The 27,428-nt window shown below is 50.9% G+C and overlaps 2 protein-coding genes across 3 annotated transcripts in view; both read left to right on the top strand.

The window, feature by feature from the left end:
• LOC116870436 (cullin-9) overlaps positions 1-26,596 on the top strand; it is a 34,205-nt gene extending 7,609 nt beyond the window's left edge. The window contains exons 9-34 of one of the 2 annotated variants that reach the window (XM_032862125.1): positions 2,080-2,276; positions 2,659-2,876; positions 3,563-3,812; positions 3,902-4,007; positions 4,555-4,782; positions 5,056-5,146; positions 5,268-5,439; positions 7,226-7,331; positions 7,675-7,770; positions 8,034-8,209; positions 8,682-8,815; positions 9,164-9,343; positions 9,529-9,638; positions 9,719-9,901; positions 10,041-10,201; positions 10,485-10,713; positions 10,808-10,997; positions 18,350-18,495; positions 18,635-18,764; positions 18,913-19,112; positions 19,568-19,818; positions 20,831-21,176; positions 25,250-25,390; positions 25,551-25,715; positions 25,974-26,147; positions 26,504-26,596. In XM_032862125.1, coding sequence (XP_032718016.1) covers positions 2,080-2,276; positions 2,659-2,876; positions 3,563-3,812; positions 3,902-4,007; positions 4,555-4,782; positions 5,056-5,146; positions 5,268-5,439; positions 7,226-7,331; positions 7,675-7,770; positions 8,034-8,209; positions 8,682-8,815; positions 9,164-9,343; positions 9,529-9,638; positions 9,719-9,901; positions 10,041-10,201; positions 10,485-10,713; positions 10,808-10,997; positions 18,350-18,495; positions 18,635-18,764; positions 18,913-19,112; positions 19,568-19,818; positions 20,831-21,176; positions 25,250-25,390; positions 25,551-25,715; positions 25,974-26,141 — 4,374 coding nt within the window. In that variant the 3' untranslated portion in view covers positions 26,142-26,147; positions 26,504-26,596. Of the gene's footprint in view, positions 1-2,079; positions 2,277-2,658; positions 2,877-3,562; positions 3,813-3,901; positions 4,008-4,554; positions 4,783-5,055; positions 5,147-5,267; positions 5,440-7,225; positions 7,332-7,674; positions 7,771-8,033; positions 8,210-8,681; positions 8,816-9,163; positions 9,344-9,528; positions 9,639-9,718; positions 9,902-10,040; positions 10,202-10,484; positions 10,714-10,807; positions 10,998-18,349; positions 18,496-18,634; positions 18,765-18,912; positions 19,113-19,567; positions 19,819-20,830; positions 21,177-25,249; positions 25,391-25,550; positions 25,716-25,973; positions 26,148-26,503 lie in introns of those variants that run through there. The other variant, XM_032862126.1, reaches the window with a different exon arrangement.
• Positions 26,505-27,428, top strand: part of LOC116870342 (cullin-9-like) — a 2,620-nt gene continuing 1,696 nt past the window's right edge. The window contains exons 1-3 of the mRNA XM_032861949.1: positions 26,505-26,597; positions 27,044-27,118; positions 27,212-27,325. Of these exons, the coding sequence (XP_032717840.1) occupies positions 26,505-26,597; positions 27,044-27,118; positions 27,212-27,325 (282 nt within the window). The remainder of the gene's footprint in view (positions 26,598-27,043; positions 27,119-27,211; positions 27,326-27,428) is intronic.

Below are 27,428 nucleotides of genomic sequence, written 5' to 3'. Positions count from 1 at the left end.
GACTGGGCCTGGCGGGAGGGAGTGATGGGCGAGAGGGACAGATTGTTGCAGGGGGGCTCTCGTGGGGGGCTCCTGGGTGGCTCAGTTGGTTGGGCATCTGCTTTCAGCTTAGGTCCTGATCCCAGGGTCCTGGAATCGAGCCCCGAGTCGGGCTCCTCCCTGCTCAGTGGGAAGTCTGCCTCTTTGCCTGCTTCTCCTTCTGCTTGTGCTCTTTCTGTCAAATAAATAAAAATCTTAAAAAAAAAAAAAAAAAAAAAAAAAAAGAAGGGCAGGGAGGTGCTGTGACGATTTAGACCACGGAAGAGACCTTGGGATGAGAGATGCAGGGGGTGTGTTGAAGGTTCCAGCTGGCCAGTCTTGGAGACTGAGTGCATGTTTGGGAGAAAGGGAGAAACATACTTTTAAGAACGACTCCCAGGTTTAAAACGGAGCAGCAGAGGGGAGGCGGAGGCCATTTACTGCATGCATGGGGGAATGTGGGAGGAGGATAAGTATGGAGAGAAGATCCCGAGTTGAGTTTTTCGGTTTGTTGAATTTCCCGTGTCTTTTTAGTTACAGTGAAGTGTTTGGTTAGAGACTGATTTTCTGCATGCGACAAAGTAATTTTTTACACTTTGATCCGAGTGGTACCCTTACGTAGAAAATATCCATCCCCTTGCCTGATGTGGTGCTTTGCCCCCACCCCCAGGGACCAGAAGATGGGGAAGGGGGGCCCCATTCAGGGGAGCTCACAGAAGAATTGGCTTCCTGACTACTCCAGACACAAGTCCTGGCTGATAGGAGGTGTGGGCAGGATGTGCTCTGTGTAGCCCAGCGTCCCTGAGCGGGGCGGGTAGGCTTCATCCACATTGGTGCTGATGGTGGGTTTCGACAGTATAATGGCAACAGTGCGGACAGGTGCGGAGGTCCCCTGAGAGCAGGCTAGTCCAGGGCGAGGTTGGGAGTTTCTTTCCTGTAAGGGGCCAGATATGTGCTCCTCCTCTGAAGAGCAGCCAGGCATTCATGTCTAGGCCATGTTTGCTCAAAGAATTCCCTAACCCTCTCAGACTGCATGACCGAAATACAACATTTACCCCTAAATTCAAACTCTTGCCCTGTAGCAGAATTGTATCATCTTGTTTATAACTTCAGGTTTACAGAATTCAGCTAATTGAGGAGTGGGGGAGTAACGAAAGGGAGAAAGCCTCATCATGAGGTAGCATATGCATGGAGAGTTCAGGCCTTCTAAGGAAGAGTATCCTGAGAATTTGTTCTAATCTCTATTCCTGGTGGCTTTCTTCTCAGGGGTCAACACTTTTCCCAGGGAAGGTAGCCTCCACTCCAAATGGCATGGCATTCATCTTAATTGAATTTTCTTTACAGTACCAGCAAGCAAATTCACCGATTCCAAATATTTTCCCCTATAATTCCAACTACTCTTCCTGTGAGACAACCCAGGTAGTCTTGTTGAGGAGGGTTGGCTACTGGCTTTGGTGGCCAAGCAATGTAGGTTTGGGAGTGTAAGCCTTTTGGTGGTAATTGAAGCTGTGGTAGCCGATGAGATTGCCCAGGAAGGGAGTACAGAGTGAGAACGGGACAGGAGCTTCCATGGTCAAGGATTAAGAAGAGGAACTCCAGAGGCTGGCCAGCCAGGAGGCTATGGAGTCCTGGAACTCGAGAGAAGGGAGGTTTTGCAAGGGGAGGGGTGGTCCAGGGAGATGGAAGACAATGTCAAGGAAAGCTTTCAAAGACAACTGTATGCTGTGACATTCCCCTCCCTGCCCCCACTGCCCTGCCTAGGAAGCTTTGGGAGGGGGCGGCCATGCCACTTGGCATTGGTGCCAGCAGAGCCAAGTGGCGGGCTGATTTTACCATGGAGCCTCATTTTTTTCCCTTTGCTTTCTTTCCTGATCTCTCTCTTTTTGTTTGTAGCATTTGATATCCCATCATGACCTCTTCCCTTTTTATCTCCTACTTGACCTATTTGCAAACAGCTCAGCCACCCCGAAGTCTGGAGTTGAGAATGAGGACCTGGCTCTCCTCTTTCTCTGCATGGTGGCCCTGCCCACAGCTAACTCTGCTTCCACATCCCCATTGCAGGCACTGAAGATGCTGGCCATTGCCAGCTCCTCGGAGATCCCCACTTTTGTTTCTGGCCGAGATTCTATCCACCCTTTGTTTGATGCCCAGATGACCAGAGAGATCTTCGCCAGCATTGACTCAGCCACCCGCCCAGGCTCTGAGAGCCTGCTCCTTACTGTCCCTGCAGCCGTGATCCTGATGCTGAACACAGAGGGGTCAGGGCATCACCCTCCAAACTCCCGCTAAGCCCCAAGCCCCACTGCCACCCCGCCCACATCTCACAGGCTTCACAGAAATTCCCTTTATGTTGTTACCTCTGGATGAAGCGGTGGTGGCTCCCTCTGACTGTTGTTGGGAGAGGGACCAAGTGGAGGGGAGGAGGGAGAGCCCCAGAGAGAGCAGGGCATGCTGACCTTCCTTCCTGGGGTTGGGAGGAGTGACCTGAGGTCAGGGAACCGGATGTCCCGGCCTCAGAGGGAGCCCTGGAGCCCTTCTCCTCCCTCCCCAGCCACAGTCTCCTCCCCTTTGTGCTGGCTTTCTGCTTCCATTGCGTTCACTCCCTTTCCATTTCTCCCCGGGTTGCCTCCCTCCTCCCAGGTGCTCCTCTGCAGTGAGAAACGGTCTGCTCCTGCTCAACCTGCTTCTGTGCAACCACCACACTCTGGGGGACCAGATCATAACCCGAGAGCTGAGAGACACCTTGTTCAGGCACTCCGGGATAACACCAGGGACCGAGCCCATGCCTACCACACGCACCATCCTCATGATGCTTCTCAATCGCTACTCAGAGCCACCAGGCAGTCCTGAGCGCACAGGTACCATTGTGGGGGGGTCGATTCTTCGAGGAACCAGGCGGTGCCGGCCTGTGGCCAGGAGGGCTAAGGCTTATGTACTAGCACCTTCCTGGAAAGACGCGATGAACCTCCAGGAAATGAGTAAGGGTTCTGGTGCTTAAGTTAAATCTTAAGTAGAACTTCCTGGCCAAAAGGAGGAGATTCTAGAATAGGTAAGGAAAATTATATGTCTAAAGCCAGCATGCAGGGTGCCTGGCTGGCGCCATCAGTAGGCCCGGCGACTCTTGATCTTGGAGTTGTAAGTTCCATTCCCACGTTGGGTGTAGAAATTACTTAAAAATCAAACCTGTGATGCCACCATGCTAGATAGTAGGGGGATGTGATTATAATAGCTTATACTTACTGGCTGATGTAACAGCATAGCTACTATTTAATAATAACAGGTCATTGTATGACTGTATGAGCTGAAAAATGTCTTGTGTTGAACGTGACAGTGTTCGCCATACTCAGCTTTTTCCTAGAGGGCACCTAGCTATAGATCTGGGGCCAGAGAAGAAAATCCCCCACAGTTTGGTACAAAGTACACACATCCTCCTGACAGGAGGAAAACCGAAGGGTGATTTTTTGAACCTGCCTAGTTCTTGGTTTGACCAATTCGCATGCCTCCTTTTCATGCTCGTTTTTTTTCCTCGCATGTGTCTGGGCAGCAGCACTGGAAACCCCTGGTGCCCAGGGCCAGGATGGGTCCCCTGAGCGCCTGATCCGATCCCTGGTGGGGGGCCCATCCGCAGAGCTCCTCCTGGGCTTGGAGCGGGTGCTATGCCACGAGGGTGGCCCAGGGGGCGCCGTGAGGCCCCTCCTCAAGCGCCTCCAGCAGGAGACCCAGCCCTTCCTCCTGTTGCTGAGGGCTCTGGACGCCCCGGGGCCCAACAAAACTCTGCTGCTGACTGCACTGAGGTGAGGGGGCCTGTTGGGGCACCCATGCATCAGAGGCGCGGGGAGCCGACAGACCGCAGGGACTTTGCTTGTTTCTCTCCTCTCACCAGGATCATGACCCGGCTGCTGGATCACCCTGAGGCAATGGTCCTCCCCTGGCACGAGGTCTTGGAGCCCTGCCTCAACTGTCTCAGTGGCCCTAGCAGTGACTCTGAGGTACCAAAGCTCTGGTGAGGGTGGGGGAGGGAAAGGCAGCTTCTGGGGCACCAGCTACCTTGTGAGGCTTTGGATGGCCAAGTGCAGCCTTTCTAGGTGGGTCTGAACAGGGAGAGGGGCGGAGAGGAAGTACTGTCCTCTAAGAGTCCTCAGAACTGGGGACTTTGAAGTATAAACCTTTTGGGTGCAGCTGGATTTTAGATTCTGGGTTTAGGAGAAGCCCACACTCACCAGTCCAAACGTTTCTCACTCTCCACACTTCTGGGTTTGTGCGTTGTGGACCGAGGCTCAGGCACCAAGGTGGCTTGTTGAGAGAGCTTCAGCCCGGCAGGAAGGAGCGTTGGAAGCTGTGCCCAGGCTCTGCCAGCTCGGGGGTCCCAGCACCCTACTGCTCTGTCCCAACCTTCTTGGGTACTCTCCTTTCCCTGTGCTTTCAACTTTCTCCCAAATCTCATCCACCATGTTCTCTTTTCTAAAGCCCCCCCTTGTCCCTTCCGGGGCCCACCCTTTGTTTCCCATATGTTAATCCCTGTGGCTCTGGGCTCAGATCGTCCAGGAGCTGCTCTGCTTTCTGCATCGCTTGGCCTCAATGCATAAGGACTACGCTGTGGTTCTCTGCTGCCTGGGAGCCAAGGAGGCCCTCTCCAAAGTCCTGGACAAGCACTCAGCTCAGCTGCTGCTGGCCTGTGAGCTCCGGGACCTGGTGACAGAATGTGAGAAACATGCCCAGCTCTACAGCAACCTCACCTCCAGCATCCTGGCTGGCTGCATTCAGGTGAGGAGACTCGGGGGACCAGAGCTGAGGGAGAACATGAGCCAGAAGCAGGGGAAGGGGATTCATTGTGGGTCCCTGTTTGGCACAAGTGGTGGCAAATCTGGGCACGTGTTTCCCAGCTGTTACCCAACGATCGTCCTGTTCTGCCCAAATGTGTGAAGAAGAGGGTTGAGTGTTTTTTGCCCCTTGGCTTGTTCTCCTTACATGTTTCTCTGTGTTCTTCATATTCTTCCCTCCTCCCCATGCCCCTTCTCTCTGCTCTTCTGGCTGCAGATGGTGCTGGGCCAGATCGAAGACCACAGACGGACCCATCAGCCCATCAACATCCCATTCTTTGACGTGTTCCTCAGGCATCTCTGCCAGGGTCTGTGCCCCCATCTGCTTTCTCCTGGCCTGCACCCCAGTATTTGTTCTCCCCATCCCTTGCCTATATTCCCTCTCAAGTGACCAGGCTGTGACAGCCACCCCTGCCCCCCCATCCCCAGGCTCCAGTGTGGAGGTGAAGGAGGACAAGTGCTGGGAGAAGGTAGAGGTGTCCTCCAACCCCCACCGGGCCAGCAAGCTGACGGACCGCAACCCCAAGACCTACTGGGAGTCCAATGGCAGCACCGGCTCCCACTACATCACCTTGCACATGCACCGGGGCGTTCTTGTCAGGTAGGAACATGCCCACACACGCATGTGCTTGCACACACACGTATGCGTGGATATTTTGGGACACCCCAGTATACCTTCTCCAAGCGCCCATATACATGACTCCTCCCGCCAGGGACAGATGTCACTGCCCTGTGCATGGTGTTGAGGGATATTGAGAACTTTCCTATTTACTGTTTCCATGGGTACTTGTTTAATATACACTCTGTGTCAGGCACTAGGTCAGTCTGGGGCTCTGAGCACAGTAAGATATGGTACCCATCTTCAGGGAACTTGTGGTCTTGTAGGGGAGCTAGCTGGAAAATCAGTAAGAGTAAGAAAAAGTGACACGAACCCTGAGGTGAGAGAAGGCTTCCATAAGGAGGGATTAAATGAACTGAGCTTTGAAATTAGCTATGTAAAGATGTATAAAGAGAGGGCATTGGCTAGTTCAGGCAGAGGGACAGCATATGTGCAAAATGGAAGTAAGAAGCACAACGACATGTTTGGGGGAAGTTTAAGTGACTCTGTTTGGCTGGAATGTAGGGTGTATGTTGTGAAATGGCAGGAGACAAAGCCAGAAAACTAGGCAGAGCCAGACCACAGAGAGTTTTGTGAGCTAAGAAGTTTGAGCTTTGTTCTGAAACTGGGGGAGCCACTGAAGGATTTAAAGAAGAGAAGACTCCCTGCCTACCTCTCTGCCTACTTGTGATTTGTCTGTCAAATAAATAAATAAAATCTTTAAAAAAAAAAAAAAGAGAAGAGACAAAACTAGGTTTTTTAAAAAAAGATTTATTTATTTATTTATTTGACAGACAGAGATCACAAGTAGGCAGAGAGGCAGGTGGGGGGTGGGGGGGTGGGGAAGCAGGCTCCCTGCTGAGCAGAGAGCCCAATGCGGGCCTTAATCCCAGGACCCTGGGATCATGACCTGAGCTGAAGGCAGAGGCTTAACCCACTGGGCCACCCAGGCGCCCCTAGATGTTTTTTATTAGTAGTATTTAGAAAAGTCACCCTTTGGGCACCTGGGTGACTCAGTCAGTTCAATGTGTGCCTTCAGCTCAGGTCATGGTCCCAGGGTCCTGGGATTAAGCCCTGTGTCGGGCTTCCTGCCTAGTGGGGACTCTGCTTCTCTCTCTGCCTCTCCTCTTGCTTGTGTTCTCTCTGTCAAATAAGTAAGTAAAATCTTTAAAAAAAAATTTAAAAAAGAGAAGTCACCCTGGCAATTATGGGAGTTTGGGTTGGAGGCCAGAGAGCTGGAAGGTTTATGTGTGGTCTCATTGAGAAATGAATGTCTTCAGTTAGGCAAAGGGAATGGGCCTTGCGACAGGGTGGCAGACTGACAGATCTCAAGGGCCAGATCTCCCAGATGAGCCATTGACAGGAAAGCCATGAATGGGGGATGTCACAGTGACAGAGCACTCTAGGGAGATGGCAGTTTTCTTCCGGAGAGGCATGTAGGAAGAGGGATAGGCTTCTGTGGATGGATTGATGGTTCCATTTATGCGTGTTGACTTTGAGGGGCCTGTGGAGTCTGACGTGGACGTGTGTGTTGAGTACATAGTGTGAGAGCTGAGAGGAGTTGTCTAGGGTAGAGATGTGGATTTGAGTCATAAGGATATTAGTTTTGGGTGGAAACTATGGTTTTAAATAGTCACGTTAGGGGAAGGTAAGAGGAGAGCAGAGGCTTTAGGAAGACTGACACTTAAGGAGGCAGCAGAAGGGCAGGAGTCTGAGGAGGAAGTGGTGGGCTGAAGTCATTTCGAAAAGCAGGGCCCCAGTTTTAACTGACTGTTTTCTCCTTTCCCAGGCAGCTGACTTTGCTCGTGGCCAGTGAGGACTCAAGCTACATGCCGGCCAGGGTGGTGGTGTTTGGGGGCGATAGTGCCAGCTCCATCAGCACTGAGCTCAACACGGTGGGGACCCTGGTGCCCCCCCCTTGATCTAACTCCCCATCCTTCTGTCCCAGGACCTCTTTGGAAGGACCCAGTCCCTGGAGGATTCCCACATTCTTTCTCCCAGGCAGGCTTTGCCTCCTAAGCAGTGAGAGCAGGGTTCATGGAGGGGAGGGGAACACAGATGACAAGTGTGTGTGTGACAAGTGCTTGTGCTTGGCAGCAAGCTGGTTAGGGGACCAAGCAGACCAGCACGGGTCTGTGGGCTCAGTGCATGAGTAAAGCGCACACACCATCACAGTAGTCCCTCCAGCTGCACTGCCGGGAGTGGACAGCCCTCTCTCCTTTTCCCCTCCCCCATCAGGTCAACGTGATGCCGTCCGCCAGCCGGGTGGTCCTCCTAGAGAACCTGAACCGCTTCTGGCCTGTCATCCAGATCCGCATAAAGCGCTGCCAGCAGGTGGGGCGAGGGAGGGGCCTGGGCTGGGGACCATGTTAGCCCAGGGGTAGCACAGGGTGTTCACAGTGATGGCGTTCCCCAGCGTGCGGGGGCCAGGCTCAGGCCATGCATCTGCTGGGGGATGGCCCGGGAGCCTCTTGAGTTCCAGAGATGTGGGAATGTCTCATGGGCCTCCGGGGAACTCAGGGCATGAGACCTGGCTTTCTTTAGGTAGCACTTGGTGGCCAGGTGGCTTAGGTGGTAGATGAGTCTGCATGTTACAGGGCGGCATCGACACCCGGGTTCGAGGCGTGGAGGTTCTGGGCCCCAAGCCCACTTTCTGGCCACTTTTCCGGGAGCAGCTGTGTCGCCGGACATGTCTCTTCTATACCATTCGGGCACAAGCCTGGAGCCGGGACATAGCAGAGGACCGCAAGCGCCTCCTCCAGCTCTGTCCCCGGTGGGTGGCTCAGGCAGGGGGGCTGGGTTGGGGGGAAGAGAGGGTAATACACTGGGAGGACACTGTTAAGAAGGAGGTGGTGGGAGGGGTGCCTGGGTGGCTCAGTCGCATGGGACTCTTGGTTTTGCTTCATGTCCTGAACTCACAGGCATAGGATTGAGCCCCGCATTGGTCTGCACACTCAGAATGGAGTCTGCTTCAGATTCTTTCTCCCTCTCTCTCCCCCACTCACTGTTTCTCTCAAATAAATAAATAAATCCTTTTAAAAAAAAAAAGTAGGTGGTGGGAGACTTCTGCAGGTAAAGCAGCAGCTAGGACATGAGGGAAAGGGAAACACAGGTGGCAAGTGTGTGCTGGTGGCAGCAGGCTGGTTAGGGGACCGAGCACAACAAGAGTGGGAGCTGATCACACTTGAGTAGAGGCCGCAGAGAAGCCTGTGCCTTAAACCCTTGACCACACTCCTTATCCCCAGACTTAACAGGGTTCTGCGCCACGAGCAGAATTTTGCTGATCGCTTCCTGCCTGATGACGAGGCCGCCCAAGCACTGGGCAAGACCTGCTGGGAGGCCCTGGTCAGCCCCCTGGTGCAGAACATCACCTCCCCCGGTAACCACCCCGACCGCTGGCCCCACTAACCAGCCCCTCATAATGATTCCCAGGGATCACCTGAGTTAACGCTCTTGGCTCTCTTGGTCACTGTCTTTATCCCTGAAGGCCTGTCACCTCAGTGTTCCTCTCCTTCTTGCCCCAGGGACTGCTCCCTGAGACTCTGGTATTTGAATCTTCTCCTCCACCCCACCCCCACCTGCTTAGCACCCCCCCAGACTCCAGCTGAAGTGAGCCTGGGGCCCGGCCACCTCTGACTTTTTTGTGTAATTGGGCCTTCTCTCTCCTCTTCCTGGGCTCTCTGTCCCCCTATTTCCCATCACCTGTTTCTGACCTATCTTCTTTTAGATGCAGAGGGTGTGAGCTCCCTGGGCTGGCTGCTGGATCAGTACTTAGAGCAAAGGCAGAGCTCTCAGTACCCCTTGAGTCGAGCAGCATCCTTTGCCTCTCGAGTTCGTCGCCTTTGTCATTTGCTGGTACATGTGGAGCCCCCACCCGAGCCTTCTCCTGAGCCATCCACTCGACCCAGTAAGTCCCCGCAATGGCCTTTCGAGCTAAGAAACTGGGCAGTGGTGGTGCCTGGCTCCTCCCCATCTTGGATCTTGCTCTCCCCGAGTGCTCTGCTCTGAGCCTTTCCAGGGGTCGGTACCCTAGACCCCTGATTCACTCCAGGGCTGATACAGAGCCGCTTCCCTTGCCCTCTGTCTCCACAGTCAGCAAGAACAGTAAGGCCCGGGACCGGAGCCCCGGGCCCTCAGCAGCCCTTCCCAGCAGCAGCCTGAGGAACATAACGCAGTGCTGGCTGAGCGTGGTGCAGGGGCAGGTGAGAGCAAGGAAGCTGCGGTCTGAGACGGGGCCACAGCCAGCCTGTGGCATCTGCTGGTCCTTCTTCTCCCTTCTCAGGTTAGCAGGTTCCTGGCTGCAGCCTGGAGGGCCCCCGACTTCGTGCCTCGATACTGTAAGCTCTATGAGCATTTGCAGAGAGCAGGCTTGGAGCTCTTTGGGCCTCGGGCAGCCTTCACGGTGGCTCTGTGCAGTGGCTTCTCGGGCGCCTTGCTCCAGCAGTCCTTTCTCACCGCTGCCCATGTGAGTACCCCCAGCCTCTCAGTCGCCAGGTCAGCCAGTGCACGCTCGCCTCTTTCTCTGCCTCTCACTCTTCTCACCACCCCCTCTCCTGCTCCATGCCCTCTTCATGCTTGGCCGGTGCCCTTTCCATTGCCCCCAGATAAGTGAGCAGTTTGCCAGGCACATCGACCAGCAGATCCAGGGCGGCCTGGTTGGTGGAGCCCCCGGAGTGGAAATGCTGGGGCGGCTTCAGCGGCACCTGGAGCCCATCATGGTCCTTTCTGGCCTGGAGCTGGCTACTACTTTTGAGCACTTCTACCAGTGAGTACAGGTCTAAGAGGTAGGGGAGGAGAGGGGTGGAGTCTAGAGAGGGTGAAGATTTGAGGCTTGGTGGGAAGAGGTGGGAGGAGGCAGTGGAGAGGAGAGATTAAGATACAGAGATGGGTGGGACAGGGGTGAAAAGGAAGCAGGGAGGGAGTGGGGAGGCAGGGTCTGTGACCCAGGCCTGCTGCAACAGAGGAACCTACGTTCTGGATGGGGTGGCAGGACCCCTGGCCTAGTGAGCGGCTGCACTGAGGCTCGGCCCGCTCTGCGTGTGCTGCAGGCACTACATGGCCGACCGTCTCCTGAGCGTGGGCTCGAGCTGGCTGGAGGGGGCCGTGCTGGAGCAGATCGGCCTCTGCTTCCCCAACCGCCTCCCCCAGCAGATGCTGCGCAGCCTGAGCACGTCCGAGGAGCTGCAGCGCCAGTTCCACCTCTTCCAGCTCCAGCGGCTCGATCAGCAGCTCTTGGAGCAGGAGAATGAGGAGGAACAGGGCCTGGAAGAAGAGGAGGTAAGAGCAAGGGAAATGAGTGGGAGAATAGGAGAGCAAAAGACTAGACCAAAGAAGGGAGCCCAAGAGCCCTTGAAATCCTTCTGTCTCTCAGGAGGAAGCAGAGGAAGAGGAGGCTGAGAAAGAACTATTTATCGAAGATTCAAGTCCAACAGTTTCCATACTGGTCCTGTCACCACGCTGCTGGCCGGTCTCCCCACTCTGCTACCTGTACCATCCCAGAAAGTGCCTTCCCACTGAATTCTGTGATGCCCTTGACCGCTTCTCCAATTTCTACAGCCAGAGTGAGGAGATAGGGACAGGCAATTGGGGTGAGATTTGGGGTGGCAGGAAAGAAAGAGGAGAGGAGCTGTGGACAGGAATATGTAGATATGAAGAAAAGTGGTCTCTTGAGACAGCAGTCTCCTAGGAAAGGGGGAAAAGGTGGGTTAGATCTTTCTTAGTGTCTCTCATCATTGCCTACACTTTTGTATGAATTTGTTCCATTTCTCTTTTCCTAACTTCAAGTTGCATGCTTACTTAATTTTTATCCTTTGAGTCTTCTTTCCAAGTAAAAATGTTTAAGGCTATTCATTTTCTTCTCAACATTGCTTTAGCTGCATTCAGTTTCAATTTGTTTTGTTTTGTTTAGATTTGTTTTTCTTGTGGAATAGTTTTCAGTAAAGTACACAAGTCTTCATTATGACTTAATGAATTTTATAGACACATATACTCCCATAACCACCCCCAGTGCATTTCCAGCACCCAGAAGACTTCCTGCTTCATGTCCCTTTAATAGTTAGTATGTTCTTCCAAGAGAAACCATTCTTCTTCTTTTTATCACCAGGGATTCTTGCCTGTATTTGAACATCATATAAACAGAATAATAAGGTGTATATTCTGCTGTGTCCAGTTTCTTTCAGCGGGTGTAATGTCTGTGAGCGCTATCCAGGTTGTTGTATCATTACTCTGTTTTTTTGTATTGTGGATTCCTTTCCATTGTATGAATATATTTACCCTTTCTGCTATTGATGGACATTTGGGATGTTTCCTAAGTTTTTATTATGCTGTGTATGAGTATTTAGTATTTTTTAGTTCTACTTTGACCTGTTACTTTTTTAGAAGTATATTTTAAAATTCCCAAGCCAGTTTTTCTTCGTTTAGTTGTCTTTTTGTTTTAGGTTTCAACCCTCGTTCCATTGTGGCTAAAGAACATGGTTTCTTTGATTCTGAATCTTTGCAGTGTCCTGAGACTTCCTTTATGGCCTAGCAGAAGGTCAGATATTCTAAGTGTTCCGTGTGTGATTAGGAAGAATGTGTATTCTTCAGCTGCCAGTTAAAGGCTTCTACACATTCCACCATATTGATTTGTTCATTGTATTCTTCAAATCTGCTGTCACCTTACTCATTTTTGTCTGCTTGACCTATTATTGGGAGAAGTGTATTGAGATCTGTCATTTTGGTAGTGAATTTTTATTTTTTATTTTTTTTAAGATTTTATTTATTAGTTGAGAGAGAGAGAGCATGGGGGAGGGGTCTGAGGGAGAAGCAGACTCCCTGCGGGGCAGGGAGTCTGATGCGGGACTCGATCCTAGGACTCCAGGATCATGACCTGAACCAAAGGCAGTTGATTAACCAGCTGAGCCACTTAGGTGCCCCAATAGTGAATTTTTAAACTTTTTATCAGGTCAGCTTTGCTTTATATATTTTTTGACTATGTTATTAGATAAAGGTTTAGGAGTGCCTGGTGGGTGGCTCAGTTGATTAAAGGTCCAAACTCTTGATTTTTGGCTTAGGTCATGTTCTCAGGGTCATGAGATCAAGCCACTCCTTGGGCTCTGTGCTGGGCACAGAGTCTGCTTAAGATTCTCTCTCTCCCTCTGCCCCTCATCCCCTGCACTCTCTCTCTCTCTAAAAATTAAAGTTTAGATAAAGGCGCCTGGATGGCTCAGTCAGTTAGGCATCCAACTCTTGGTTTTGGCTTAAGTCATGATCTTGGGGTCATGGGAACAAGCCCTGTGTTGGGCTTCGTGCTCATGGGGCAGTCTGCTTGTCCCTCTCCTTCTGCTCCTCCCCCCCCACTCTCTCTCTCTCAAGTAAATAAATAAAATCTTTTTAAGAAATAAAATAAAGTTTAAAGTCATTTAACAGTGCTGTCCAGTAGAACTTTCTACAGTAATGGGAAAGTTATTTTCTGCACCCTTCAGTTACGATGGCCATTTGTAGCTACTGAAATGTGACTAGTTTGGCTGAGGAATTGAGTGTTTAATTTTATTTACTTTAACCTGTTTAAATAGCCACATGTGGCTACCATAATGGACTATGCAGGTTTAAAATCTTTTTTTTTTAAAGATTTTATTTATTTATTTGACAGAGATCACAAGTAGGCAGAGAGGCAGGCAGAGAGAGAGAGAGAGGGCGGGGGGGAAGCAAGCTCCCCTATGAGCAGAGAGCCCCATGCAGGGCTCCATCCCAGGACCCTGGGATCCCATCCCAAGCTGAAGGCAGAGGCTTTAACCCACTGAGCCACCCAGGTGCCCCTGCAGGTTTAAAATCTTAAGGTAATTAAACTTTATTATTATGAAATGACCTTCTTTCTTTCTAGTAAAGATTTTTCTCTCAAAGTCTATTTTTATCTGGTGTTAATAATATACCAGCTTTCTTTGGTTAGGGTTTTTCCAGAATATCTTTCTATCCTTTTGCCATGTCAGGGGAGAATGGTAATTATGTTTCTTTTATGTGGTGAAAGATGAATTACATAAAATTTGCCATTTGAACCAATTTTTAAAGGTTTTATTTTTAAGTAATCTCTATACCCAGTGTGGGGCTTGAGTTCAAGAGTCATATGCTCCACTGGCTGAGCCTGCCAGGTACCCCCTCCATTTTAACCATTTTAGGTGAACAATTCAGTTATCCTTTTACTTAAAATTTTTTAATTTGGAAATAATTTCAAATTTACAGAAAAATGGTAAGAATAATACAAAAATACTCACTCTTTTTTTAAAAATAAGACTTTATTTGAGAGAGAGAGAGAGCGAGAGAGAGCGCATGAGATGGGTGAGGGCAGAGGGAGGTAGAGGGAGAGGGAGGAGCTGACGCCCGCTGAGCAGGGAGCCTGAGATGGTGACCTGAGCTGAAGGCAGACACTTAACCGACTGAGCCACCCATCACGTGAGAACACTCACATACTCTTTATCCAAGTTTACCTTGTGCTAACATTTTGCCCCATTTGCTTTTATCATTTGCTCTTTGTGTGTATATACATTTGTAAAATGTGTATTTACACACACACACAAACACACACACATTTTCTCCCCCAAACCACTGACAGTAAATTGCATATATACTGGCCCTTTGCCTGTAAATACTTGAATATAGATTTCCTAAGAATCTTGGTGCTCTCTTACATAATAGTTAACTTATCAGTTTCAAAAATTTAAAATTTAACATTGGTGTAATACTTTATTTTCCACATTCTAATTTTGTCAGAATTTTTTATTTAATTATATTTTAGTCCAGGACAGCATCCAGTCTGGAACCATCTATTATGTTTAGTTGTCATGACTTTAGTGTCTATAACATGAAACAATATCTTAGCCTTTTTTTTTTTTTTGTCTTTTACAACATTGACACCCTTGGAAGTGTAGCTGTTTAAATTTTTCTAAATGTTTTTCATTTTAAATTTGTATATTTCCTCATAATTAGATTCAGGTGATGCATTCCGGGCCAGAATCCTAAGTAAGTGACATTATGTCCTCTGTGTGTTTCATTTGGAAGCATGCAATTTCCATCTGCTGCTTTTTGTAATGTGAATTTGACAACCTGATCAAGAGGTGGGTTGACTCCCCACTGTATAGTTAATATTTTCCCCTTGCCACTACTAATAAGCAATCTGTTGGTGAGATACTTCCAAAACCATGGCTATATTCTGCTGTCATCAGAATATCTCCCAGTATCATTTACTTTTAAGTTTGCCATAATCTTATTTTAGGCAGGCGTCTTGTAAATACCTAGAATTTGTTTTTTATTCAACACTCTCTCCTTTGAGTTGTCAATTTTAGTCTGTTTATAATTTTTGTGAGTAATGATATATTTGGCTTCTGTTGCTAAGCTCGTACATTTTATTTATTTTTATTTTTTTAAAATAAAAAATAAGATCTTTTTAAAAGATCTTATTTGTTTATTTGACACAGAGAGAGAGAGAGATCACAAATAGGTAGAGAGACAGGCAGAGAGAGGAGGGGAAGCAGGCTCCCTGCTGAGGACCCTGGGATCATGACCTGAGCTGAAGACAGAGGCCCAACCAACCCACTGAGCCACCCAGGCGCCTCTAAGCTCTTACATTTTAGTTTACTTTTCTTATAATTTTAAATTTTAGATATTTTATATACACAAAAGAATATAGTTAAAAGAAGAATAATAAATTGAACACATTTATAGATACATTTCTACCTTGGATTTTTGTGCTTTTTTTTTAATTCCTTTTTTTTTTTTTTTGTCTCTACCAGTTTTGGAAGTCACATATTCTGTTTCTGTAGTTGATTACCCTTATGTTTGTAACCTGTATGTTTGACTTGTTAGTATCACTCCCCAAACTTCCCGAGCAATAAAAGGACCATAGAAAATCTTTTTTTAAAGATTTAGTTATGGGGTGCCTGGGTGGCTCAGTGGGTTAAAGCCTCTGCCTTCGGCTGAGGTCATGATCCCAGGGTCCTGGGATCGAGCCCCGCATTGGGCTCTCTGCTCAGCGGGGAGCCTGCTTCCCTTCCTCTCTCTCTGCCTGCCTCTCTGCCTACTTGTGATCTCTGTCAAATAAATAAATAAAATCTTAAAAATAAATAATAAACTCCTCTTACTAAAAAAAAATAATAAATAAAATAAAATAAAGATTTAGTTATTTGTTTGAGAGAGAGAGAGGGAGAATACAGAGGGAGAGTGAGGGGAAGAAGCAGACCCCCACTGAGCAGAAAGCCAGATGTGGGATTTGATCCCAGCACCGTGGGATCATGCCCTGAGCCAGAGGAAGATGCTTAACCAACTGAGCCACCCAGACGCCCCAGGGCCATAGAAAATCTTAACTGCAACTCTCACTCCCATCTTAATTGTTACTGTTGTTTGATATTTTAGGGCAATCTTTTTTTTCCTACCTCCCAAAGAGTCATTATTATCACTGTCTTATTCGGTTGGTGTTTAGATTTGCTATTATACTAGTTGCTTCTATAACTAATCCTTTTACATCTTGATCCTTCTTTCTGAGTTCCGTCTCCTTCCCTAAGTATATCCTTTTTTTTTTTTTAATTTTCTTTTTAGTTTTTAAAGATTTTATTTACTTATTTGTCAGAGAGAGAGAGTGTGCACAAGCAGGCAGAGTGGCAGGCAGGGGGGCAGAGGGAGAAGCAGGCTCCCCACTGAGCAAGGAGCCTGATGCGGACTCAATCCCAGGACCCTAGGATCATGACCTGAGCTGAAGGCAGATGATTAATCAACCGAGCCACCCAGGTATCCCCCCCCTAAGTATATGCTTTAAAAGTCTCTTCATTGAGGGAGTATTGGTGAAAAACTTTTATCAGTTTTTGAGAATGGCTTACCTTCACCCTCATTTAAAATTTTTTTTATTATGGTAAATTTCAGACATACGCAAAAGTAGACAGAATGTGGGGCACTTGGGTAGCTCAGTCAACTGAGCATCTGTCTTCGGCTCAGGTCATGATCCCTGGGTTCTGCTATTGAGCCCTCCATCGGGCTCCCTGCTCATGGGAGTCTGTCTCCCTTTCCTTCTGTGTGTGCTCTCTCTTCCTCTTTCTCTCAAATAAATAAATAAATCCTTTTTTAAAAAGTAGACGGAATAAATTCCAGTGTACACGTGGGTCAATTCATGGCCAATCTCATTTCTTCTGTACCCCCCCACCCACTTTTTTTTTTTTTAAGATTTTATTTATTTATTTGACAGAGATCACAAGTAGGCAGAGAGGCAGGCAGAGAGAGAGGAAGGGAAGCAGGCTCCCTGCTGAGCAGAGAACCCGATGCAGGACTCGATCCCAGGACCCTGGGATCATGACCTAAGCCAAAGGCAGTGGCTTAACCCACTGAGCCACCCAGGCACCCACCCCCCACCCACTTTCCCCAGTTCTCAAATTTAAAAGATTAAGGATTCTGTGTTTTTTTTTTTTAATATTTTATTTATTTAACAGAGACAGAGATCACAAGTAGGCAGAGAGGCTGGCAGTTGGGGGTAAGCAGGCTCCCTGCTAAGCAGAGAGCCCGATGTGAGGCTCGATCCCAAGACCCTGAGATTGTGACCTGAGCCGAAGGCAGAGGCTTAACCCACTGAGCCACCCAGGTGCCCCAAGGATTCTGTTTTTAAAAGCAAGGGCACTACAGTGATCAAACTTTGAGAAATTAATAACAGTTCCTAATATCAGACAGTAAAGTGTCCATATTTCCCCCCTCTGCCTCAAGTTTTCAAAATGAGTTGTTAATTGGGGATCTACACCAAGCCCACACCTTCATTTGATCGAGCTCTACCTTTCATCTCCAGTAATCTATAGATCCTGCCTTCCTTTTTTGCTCCCTTGCAATTGTCTATAGAGGAAACTAGATTGTTTGCCACACAAGAGTCATCCACAGGGTGGATTTTGCTGACCATATCCACGTGGTGTCCTCTGGCCTGTTCCTCTGTCTCTTTCATTTCTGGAAAACAGATATTTAGATATAGAATTTGATTCCAATTTGGGTGTGATTTCTGGGGCAAGAGCGTTTCATAGGTGGTAGCGTGTCCTTTTACCTGTGTCTGGGATGTTTTAAGATGGATCAGTGGGTTTCAGTGTTGCAAGTCTGATCTGCACATTATGTATAGTTTCCTGTCAACTTCTCACAAGGCGGTCACTGGTTGCCATTGCTCAGCTGTCATTTCATTAGGGTGTACGGATTGCACCATTCTGGTTTTGTCGTATGAGGTTCAACGTTGTCTCTCAACTTCCTGGTTACCCTGAAGTATGGTTTATATAGGAAAGGCTTGATTCTCTCCTCCTCCCCCTTACTCTGAACCAGTTTTCAAAATAATGTGTTGGTTCCTCTAGCATCCTCCGAAGAGATAGCCAGTGTGGTTTTTAAAAAGAAATATGTCATGATGAACTCATGAATTTTAAAATATTTCATATGTTTCAATCCAGCACAGGTGTTATTTTCTTGATGCTCACACTGCCCCATCTTTGGCCAGAGAGCACCTCTCAGACTCACTCCTTTTGATACTGTCCAGCTTTGACAGCATCCTTGCTTTCTAGTAAGAGTGGATATCTGGGCTCATCTTGCCTGAGCTGTAACACAGCAGGAGGAAGAGACGCAGCCTAGTGGGTCTTTATAAACTGTCAGCTCCTTGAGGGCAAAAGCCAGGTCTCTTCTCTCTGGTGTTTCTTTCGTGGAGCCTGCCTGGTGTGGGGCGAAGCACAGGGTGGGCTCCCAGATTATGTGTGGCTCGCCAGGGAGGCAGGCACAGAGGAGTCTGAGCTCTGGAAGCTTGACAGGTTACTTCTGTTGGGGGCCCTCTTCCCCACAGAGATCAGCAGGAGCGAAGCTTGACTAATGGTACACCCTGGCCTCAGCCTCTAACCCCCTCGTTTCCCCTGCTCTTTGTCTCTACTCTTCCGTGCTTTCCCAGGTCAGAATCATCCAGTCCTGGACATGGGACCACATCGGCGGCTGCAGTGGACGTGGCTGGGGAAGGCCGAGCTGCAGTTTGGGGACCAGACCCTGCATGTGTCCACTGTGCAGATGTGGCTGCTGTTGTATTTCAATGAGACAGAGGTGCCTCAGCTTCTTGGCCTCTGTCTTCTCTTCCCCCTGTCTGCCACTGTTCTAAACTCTGCCCCTTCTTCCCGCCTTCCCCCTCTTATTTTCCTTTCCCCTGACTCTACTCCTGACTGCCCCTGTTTCTCCTCACCAGGAGGTGTCTGTAGAGACCCTGCTGAAGAATTCTGACCTCACCCCAGAGCTGCTGCTCCAGGCACTTCTGCCGCTCACCTCAGACAATGGCCCTTTGACCCTGCACGAGGGTCAGGGCTTTCCACCCAGGGGTAGGTCAACAGGGGCTGGGCTTTGCCGCTGCTCCTAGGGGATGGGGCACTCATGTTGGGCGTGTGGTAGGGAAAGAACCGGGGTCCCCTTTGTTGCCACTCACCTCTCCCTTCCCCGCCTCGGGTGCTGACTGGGAGTGAGTTCCAGGTGTGTTGCGGCTTCGGACGCCTGGGCCCCAGCGCTGTGGGGAGGCCCTGTGGTTGATACCGTCCCAGAAGTACTTGAACGTCGAGAAGGATGAGGGCCGAACTCTGGAACAGAAGAGGAATCTCTTGAGCTGTCTTCTTGTCCATATTCTCAAAGCCCATGGGGAAAAGGGCCTCCATATTGATCAGCTGGTTTGTCTGGTAGGCAGAGGGGACCGTGAAGTTAGGGGACGGAGAGAGTCAGGCTCAGGGTTGAGGCTTAGAGCCAGGGATCATCACAAGGGAAGGTAAACTCTCTCAGTATGAGAACTCTAGGGTGACATTTGCATCTGGGTTTTCTCTTCCTGACAGAGCATTTATGAGACAAAAGGTAGAGATGAGACATGAGTGTTCACCATGTGCCAGGCCCTCTTCCAAGAGTTTGCGTGATTAAGTCATTTAATTTGCGCAGCAGTCTTATGGGATAGGTGATGGTGGTGGTATTAGTTTTATCATTTACTATTATTCCCATTTGACAGAGAAGAAAAGTGAGGCCTGACAGTTAGTAACACATCCGTAGTCACGCAGCTAGTAAGTGGAAGAGCCGAGCATCGAACCCAGGCAGGCTGGCTCCTCTAGGTAAAAGTAGCCTGCCTGTTTCCTCTTGTCCCATCCAGGTGCTGGAAGCCTGGCAGAAGGGTCCAAACCCCCCTGGAAGCCTGGGCCACACCGTTGCAGGAGGCGTGGCCTGTACTAGTACAGATGTCCTTTCTTGCATCCTGCATCTCCTGGGCCAGGGCTATGTGGAACGGCGTGACGACCGGCCCCAGATCCTGACGTATGCCACGCCAGAGCCTACGGGGCCTTGCCAGGGTCAGGCAGAGGTCCCCTTCTGTGGCAGCCAGACCACCAAGACCTCCAAGCCTAGGTAGCTGTTCTCAGTCCCGTTCCCCAGCTGCAAGGGCTCCAAGCCAGTAGGGAGGGATGGGCTCCCAGGACAGATGGCGCTGTCCAGAGGAGGTTTAGTGCCAAAGTCAGGCTCTTTGGTGGAAAGATGCTTGATTTCTTTGTTTTACCCCGTTTTTCCTGCCTCTGTTGTTTCTCCACTTTGCCAGTCCTCATTTCCTTGTCAGCACTGTCATTTCCTTCCTGATCAGGGGCTTTGCTGTTCCCGTCCCCCAGGAGCCAGCCCTTAGGCAAGGGACCCAAACACAAGCTCCTGTATGGATGTCTTTCGTTCTAAGCAAAAATGGAATATCATACAGATACGTATTGAGTGCTGATGACTCACTCAGCTCCGTGAAATGTACAAACTAGTTTTCAAGAAGCCTGTTCCAAGAGGAGTTTGCCGTCGGATCCCCCTAATTAGCTGGCACCCCTAAAGCTTGTCCCATCACATCCTGTTCACCACAGGTTGTTTCGGCACTGCTTTTATGCCTATCCTCTGCACCGTGTGTAAAGTGAGTTTTCTAGAGGAGTCACTTGCATACACACCACAGGGGATCCCATTAAAAGGCAGATCCCGATTCAGTAGAGCTCCCTGTGACATGCAGGCTGCTGGTCCTTGGCCCATACTTGGAGAAGTAAGGCTGTAGACACTGGTTTTCTCACCAGATGGATTGCTGGTGTTTGGGGTGGGGTTTACAGTGGGATCATCCCATCCACTGTGGGGATCCCGTCCACACCTATCATCCTGATGACTGCCCACCAGATTCCTGGAATGCCCGAATCACTGTGACAGCCAGCCTCAGCCCTCACTTACAGATGCTTCTATGGAGAGCCACGCTCTGACAGTGGGTCTGGGTGGTCGTCCTGAGGCTGGTTAAGCATGTACAAGCAGGGGTGCACAAGTGAGGAGCTGAGGGCTGGGAGAGGGTGGGTTTCATTTAGTAGATGAGCAGGGCAGGGAGACTGATGGCTGCCTCTTCTCTCCCCTCAAGCCCAGAAGCCGTAGCTGCGCTGGCATCTCTCCAGCTGCCTGCAGGCCGCACCATGAGCCCCAAGGAGGTTGAAGGGTTGATGGAGCAGACCGTACGGCAGGTGCAAGAGATGCTGAACCTAGAGCCAGATGTGGCTCAGCATCTTTTGGCTCATTCCCACTGGGGTGCTGAACAGCTGCTGCAGAGCTACAGTGATAACCCCGAGCCCCTGTTGCTGGCGGCTGGGCTGTGCGTACCCCAGGCCCAGGGCGCCCCTGCACGCCCTGACCACTGCCCTGTGTGTGTCAGCCCGCTGGAGCCTGATGACGACTTGCCCTCCCTGTGCTGCAGGCACTACTGCTGTAAGGTGAGGCCCCACCTGCTTCTCGGCGGCCCCTGGTTTTCCACCTCTAGCACAGTTCCTAGGCAACTCTGGTGTTCTGCCCCAGCATTGCCATCTCCTAGCCGGGGCAATGTTGGACAGCCCGCTTAGTCCCTCTCAAACTGGTTTTGTCATCTGTAAGTGGTGCCTCAGCCTCAACACTTGGAAGGGGAAGGGTGGTTGTCGGGGTCCAGCGATAGGGATCCATGGCTGTAAAGCTTTGCTGCGTATTAGAATCACTGGGAACTTTTACAAATCCTCATGCTTGGGGTGCCTGGGTGACTCAGTCGGTTGAGCATCCGACTCTTGATTTTGGCTCAGATCATGATCTCAGGGTTGTGAGATCGAGCCCCGCATTGGGCTGTCCATGCTGGGCATGGAGCCTGCTTGGGATTCTCTCGCTGCCCTTTCTCCCTGACCCTTAAAAAAAAAAAAAGAATCCTCATGCTCAAACTATAACCCAGAGCAGTTAAATCAGAATCTTGAGGTGAAACCCAAGCATCTGGAGTTCTATTTTATTTTACTTTTTTACATTTTTTTTATTTTTTACTTTATTCTTTTAAAGAATGTATTTATTTATTTATTTGAGACAGTGGGGGGCCAGGGACCAAGCAGACTCTGTGCTGACCACAGAGCTCAACACAGGGCTCAATCCCATGACCCTGAGATTATGACCTGAGCTGACATCAAGAATTGGATGCTTAACCAACTGAACCATGCAGGTGTCCCTAGACATCTTGAGGGTTTTGTTTTTTTTAAGATTTTATTTATTTATTTGACAGAGATCACAAGTAGGCAAAGAGGCAGGCAGAGAGAGAAGGGGAAGCAGGCTCCCTGTTGAGCAGGGAGCCTGATGTGGGGCTCCATCCCAGGACCCTGGGATCATGACCTAAGCCAAAGGCAGAGGCTTAACCTGCTGAGCCACCCAGGTGCCCCACATCTCGAGTTTTAAAAAATGCAGGTGATTCCAGTGTTCAGCCGAGTTTGAGAACAATAGGTAGATAGATGATGCACACATGTAAACTGTACATCAAGGTGCTTCATAAATGAGACGTGTTAGTAAATTGGTGATGACCGTAGGTTTATGGTTTCCTGATCACCAAGTCTGTTTATCACAGAACATCAGCACTTACCGTATATTCTCATTGAACATAAAAATGAAAGGAAATGGTGTAAACCAGAGAACAGCATGGAAATAGGGGGAATTACTGGAAGCCAGGTGTTGCCACTGTAAAGCAGAGCAGAGAAGGCTGTAGATGGGGAGTGAGTGGTGCTCGGTGCTGGGGAATAGGGGTCAAGGTGAAGGGAGCCGGGGTGCTGAGTGTCATATGTTCCCTGCCTCACAGCTCATAGAACTGATGCTAAGCCCAAATACCTCAACTTAACAGGATGAGGATGCTTGTTGCCATGAATCTAGCTGCTCTGCCACCAGCGTCCCCGCAGGGGTGGGTGATCCGGGACGTGCGTGCTGGCAGGCGTGTATACGGGTACTTTTTTGTCCTCCCTTTTTCTCGGCTTCATTATTCTTCTCACACCTTTGCCTATGCTCCCTTTCTCCAGGTTCTTAATTATTTCCTTTCTGCTTTCACTTTATTGTTCAATTAATAATTGTCACAAACTCACTGTATGCACAGCATTGGGTGCTGTGTGAGGGGGTGGGGAAATGCAAGCAAGAAATAACCCAAGAGCTAATAATACAAGCAGCTAATACTTACGGGGGACATGTTCTGGGCCATTCCAATGTGATACATGCATTATCTTGCTTAATTTCCATGGTAGTCGTGTGAGGTAGGTATTTTTGCTGGAGATAGATGGAGGCGCCCGGAAGAGAGGTCACCTGCTCAAGGTCAGGATTCGGACTTGGGTGGTCTTGCTCCAGGGCCCTCCCTCACGCTTTCATGACAAGTGCAGGAAGGAAATACAACTGGGTCAGTGACTGAGTTGAGGAGTGGGGGAGGGGCCAGTCAGGGACTTCAGATTGGGGATGTCAGGGAAGGCCATCCTGAGGAGGGGACTATCTAAGGGAAGAATATGGCAGACAGAGGGGACAGCCAATGCGAAGAAGCTGAGCCTGGTGGCTAAAGCACGGTGTTGTGGTGGGATAGCCAAAGGAGAGATTTTGGAGGGAGACGGGGGCCCAGTTGTGTTGGGATCGGCAGACAGTGGGCTTGACTTTACAGAAGACCACGGCGGGTTAAGCAGGATAGTGATAGGAAGGATGTGATTTATATTTTTGAAAAGATCACTACGTGTGGAAGAAAGGCTTGGACAGATCAGACATGGAAACAGGGCACCCATCGGGAGACTCTTGTACCAAGAGCCAGGAGGTGGTGGGAGTTTGGCCCAGGGTCAGCAGTGAAGAGAGAAGTGGACGGGTTAGGGTACATCAGGAGGCAGAGCCGACAGGACTTGGCTGAGCCAACGTGGGACTTAGGACAAGGGAATCAAGGGTGCTTCTTGGGTTCTGACCAGAGCATCTGGGTGGCCGAGATGTGTTCTCTACTGAGTTGAACAAGATGTTGGGGTGGGGCTTGGTGTGGAGGGCAGGTTTTTGAAGGGAAATTCATTCTGTTCTGGCCATGTGAAATTTGAGGTTTTTGTTGGACACCTGTCTGGGCCTGGACAGGGGAATTTGGAATTAAGTGGAGTGGCCTGGCTAGCATCCCACAGGGAAACAGAAGCTGGCCCAGGATGCTGGGCCACACAGTCCCCCCTAAAGAGTTGTAGAGACCAGGAGCCTGGGGAAAACAGACTCATTGGAGAAGTCCCAGTCAAGGAGGAGCCGGTGAATAAGTTACAGCCGAGCAGCACCTTGAAATGCAAGAGAACTCAAGAGAAGGGAAATCCTAGGGCTTGGGGCTTTTGCGTGTGAGCCTTGAGTGACAGGCAGGGTTGGCCGAGGCAGGAGGGGGATATGGGCTGGAGACTGCATTCCAGGTGGGCTGGACAGGGAGGACAGCAGAAACTACAGCAAGCCTACAGCAGAGGCTCTTTAGGGAAGTGGGATGGGCTCCAAACTGAGAGGCCAGTCTTAGGCCTCTATGCCCGAAGGGACCCTGTGTGCCTGCAAGTGTGTGGTCTGAACTTGGAGCATTTTCCTGTTTTATCTAAAAAATGCAGGAATTCTGCATTCAACTTCCTAGTTTATCTGGGTTTCTTTCACTATAAAAAGGGTTTTGTTTTATTCTGTTTAGTGCTTTGCTTTGAGTAGAAATAGTCCGGGTAAGGCACTTTCCATTTACCCTGGAGCTTTGGTACCAGGGGGTCCCCTCGGGGTCTAGATGCACCATCTTGGAAAACTCTGCACACTCGGCATTGGGAAGGAAGGGAGTCATTAATGGGGTATTTTAGGAGGTGCAGGCTGCTGATCACACCTGAACCAAGCGGGGATTACATGGAGGAGGGATCGGGGTAGGAAGAGCATTTATGGGGATAAGCTCCTGCTGCAGTTTAGGGGTGAGGAGATAAGGGCCTGGTTTAGGGTGGTGCAGTGACGTGGGAGCTAGAGAAAGGTCCGAGAGACTTGAGGCTTCTGACGTGGGTGACTGGGACTGGGGGGATGCGGTGGGCAAGGCTATTTGTGAAGAGGCTGAGTCTGGGGAGATGGGAGCACCGAGGAGCCAGGCGAGCAGATGGAGCTGGGAGGAGAGGCTACAGCAACGTTCATAGTGTCCAAGGCCAGCCACCTGGTGGGGGAAAGGCACCCTGTGGCCCCTAGGCCTCCTTCCTCTCCAACCTTCTTGCTTTCTCCAAATCCTTCTTGGCACTTGAATCATCTCCTGTTTCTTGGTTCACTTACCCATTCCCTCCATGTGCATCCCAGCAATAACGAAAATGAGGCCACTATCTTGACCAACACATTCTCAAAGGCAGCTGTGATTTGGGCCAATCCCAGGAAAGCCCACAGAAGCCAGAAAGGTTAGGGTCGGTTGGCTCTGGAGCAGGTTCGTGCCTGGCCTTCCGCATTGTCAGGGATGGGTGCTAGGTGATTTACCAGGACACCAGTGTCCTCTGCTGCTCCCCTGCTGTCCCTGAGCAGCCCCTCCCTCCCCCGCCAGTCTTGCTGGAATGAGTATCTGACAACTCGGATTGAGCAGAACCTTGTGTTGAATTGCACCTGCCCCATTGCTGACTGCCCTGCGCAGCCCACCGGAGCCTTCATCCGGGCCATTGTCTCCTCACCGGACGTCATCTCCAAGGTAGCCCCTCTTCTGTGGGAGGCTGTGCTGCACAGCCAGAGCGATGGGCCCCAGGGAGTGGACTGACGTGCATGGGGTGGGATGGGGAGGGGCGGTGGTTATGGATGTATGGCGTCCTGGAGAGCCGGGCCCTCACCGGGTGGCGTCTGTGTCCCCACAGTATGAGAAGGCCCTCCTGCGTGGCTACGTGGAGAGCTGCTCCAACCTGACCTGGTGCACCAACCCCCAGGGCTGCGACCGCATCCTGTGCCGCCAGGGCCTGGGCTGTGGGACCACCTGCTCCAAGTGTGGCTGGGCCTCCTGCTTCAACTGTAGTTTCCCTGAGGTGGGTGCCTACCTAGCCATGCCCCTGAGCATGGCCTGCACCCCTCCCCTGCCAGCACTCCTCTCCATCACACACACACACACACACATATATACAATCACAGGCTATGCCTTGTCCTTACGCTTTGCCACCAGCTCGAGCTCTGTTCCTCCCCCTGCAGGCCTCCACATGTGACCCCCCTCCCTTGCACACCTGCAGCACCACCCTGGGCCCGGGCTCAGGGCTCAGCCTTGTCCTCCCTGCCCCCTCCTGCTCTAGGCACACTACCCTGCCAGCTGCAGCCACATGTCCCAGTGGGTCGACGACGGCGGCTACTATGACGGCATGAGCGTGGAGGCCCAGAGCAAGCACCTGGCCAAGCTCATCTCCAAGCGCTGTCCCAGCTGCCAGGCTCCCATCGAGAAGAACGAAGGGTGTCTGCAGTAAGAGGGGGTACTGCGGGAATTGAGGGGGGTCAGAGGGCATGGGACAAGGTGGGAGGCCTGGTGGTATGGGGGCAGGGGGCCCATGGGGCTCACCAGAGAGCTGAGCAGAGGACAGCAGTTACTCAGCCTGGTCCTGGTGCCCTCCAGTGACTCTTGCTCCTTAACACTCCTTCCCCTATTTTTAAGTCTGCACCGCATGGGGCTGGGAAGCTCGGGTGCGCTCACTAGGGCTTGGTGAGGTTAGAGACTGTCAGGGCACAGAGGGGCCAGGGCGGGTTCGGTGGGGCCTCCAGGTTTCATCTGGGGGCTCCTGGTGTGGCCCTGACCCGGGGCAGAAGCCCTCTGACCAGCCTTCCTCCATAGCATGACCTGTGCCAAATGCAACCATGGATTTTGCTGGCGCTGCCTCAAATCCTGGAAGCCAAATCACAAAGACTACTACAATTGCTCTGCCATGGTAAGGGGCTGAGGCCGGGGCCAGGGGGCCCCAGCACAGCCGGCATGGGATGTGGCTGCAGGCCCTGGGCAGAGATGGCTCTGTGTCCTGGGCAGCCGAACAACTGTTGGGACGGAGGCTCTGTGTGAAGACCGAAGCCACCTGGGCCGACACGTGCTGGGAGTTCTGTCCTGGGAGGGCTGTGCATTCCCGGAGGCACGAGGCCAGAGCCAAGCAGAGCCCATGCCTCGCGTCAGAGCCTGGCACCCCTGCTTAGTAGGTGGCTTTGGGCTGGTTTCTGTGCCCACACCTTGGCATCCTCCCCTGCAGGGGGACCTCCTTCCCAGAGTTAGGATTAGATGGAAAGGTCTGGGTGAAGCGTCCGAAGGTCTGTATGCAGGGTGCCTTCGCCCCACCCTGCCCATCAAAGCGCCCGAGAGTCCTCCCTCTCAACCCGTCCTTCCCAGGTTAGCAGAGCAGCTCGCCAGGAGAAGCGGTTTCAAGACTATAACGAGAGATGTACTTTCCATCACCAGGCCCGGGTGAGCAGGGAGGGGACAGTTTCGTGGGTGAGAAGGTCAGAGGGCTGGGGTGGAGGGCTGCCTGCGGCGCTGATCTACCTCACCCCTGCACAGGAGTTCGCCCTGAGCCTGCGGAACCGCGTGTCTGCCATCCACGAGGTGCCGCCCCCCAGATCCTTCACCTTCCTCAGTGACGCCTGCCGGGGATTGGAGCAGGCCCGCAAGGTGGTGGGATGGGGAGGGGGGATGGGGCCAGGGGCTCTGGCGGGGATGGAGGGAGTGGGGCGGGGAGGGAGGCAGTGCTGAGGTTCAGCAAGGCAAGGGCTGACTT

Source organism: Lontra canadensis, unplaced genomic scaffold (genome assembly GCF_010015895.1).
Source record: "Lontra canadensis isolate GAN:19392208 unplaced genomic scaffold, GSC_riverotter_1.0 scaffold23, whole genome shotgun sequence".
NCBI classification, from domain to species: Eukaryota; Metazoa; Chordata; class Mammalia; order Carnivora; family Mustelidae; genus Lontra; species Lontra canadensis.
Note: the sequence above shows the minus strand (reverse complement) of the source record. Positions and strands in the feature narration are given on the sequence as shown.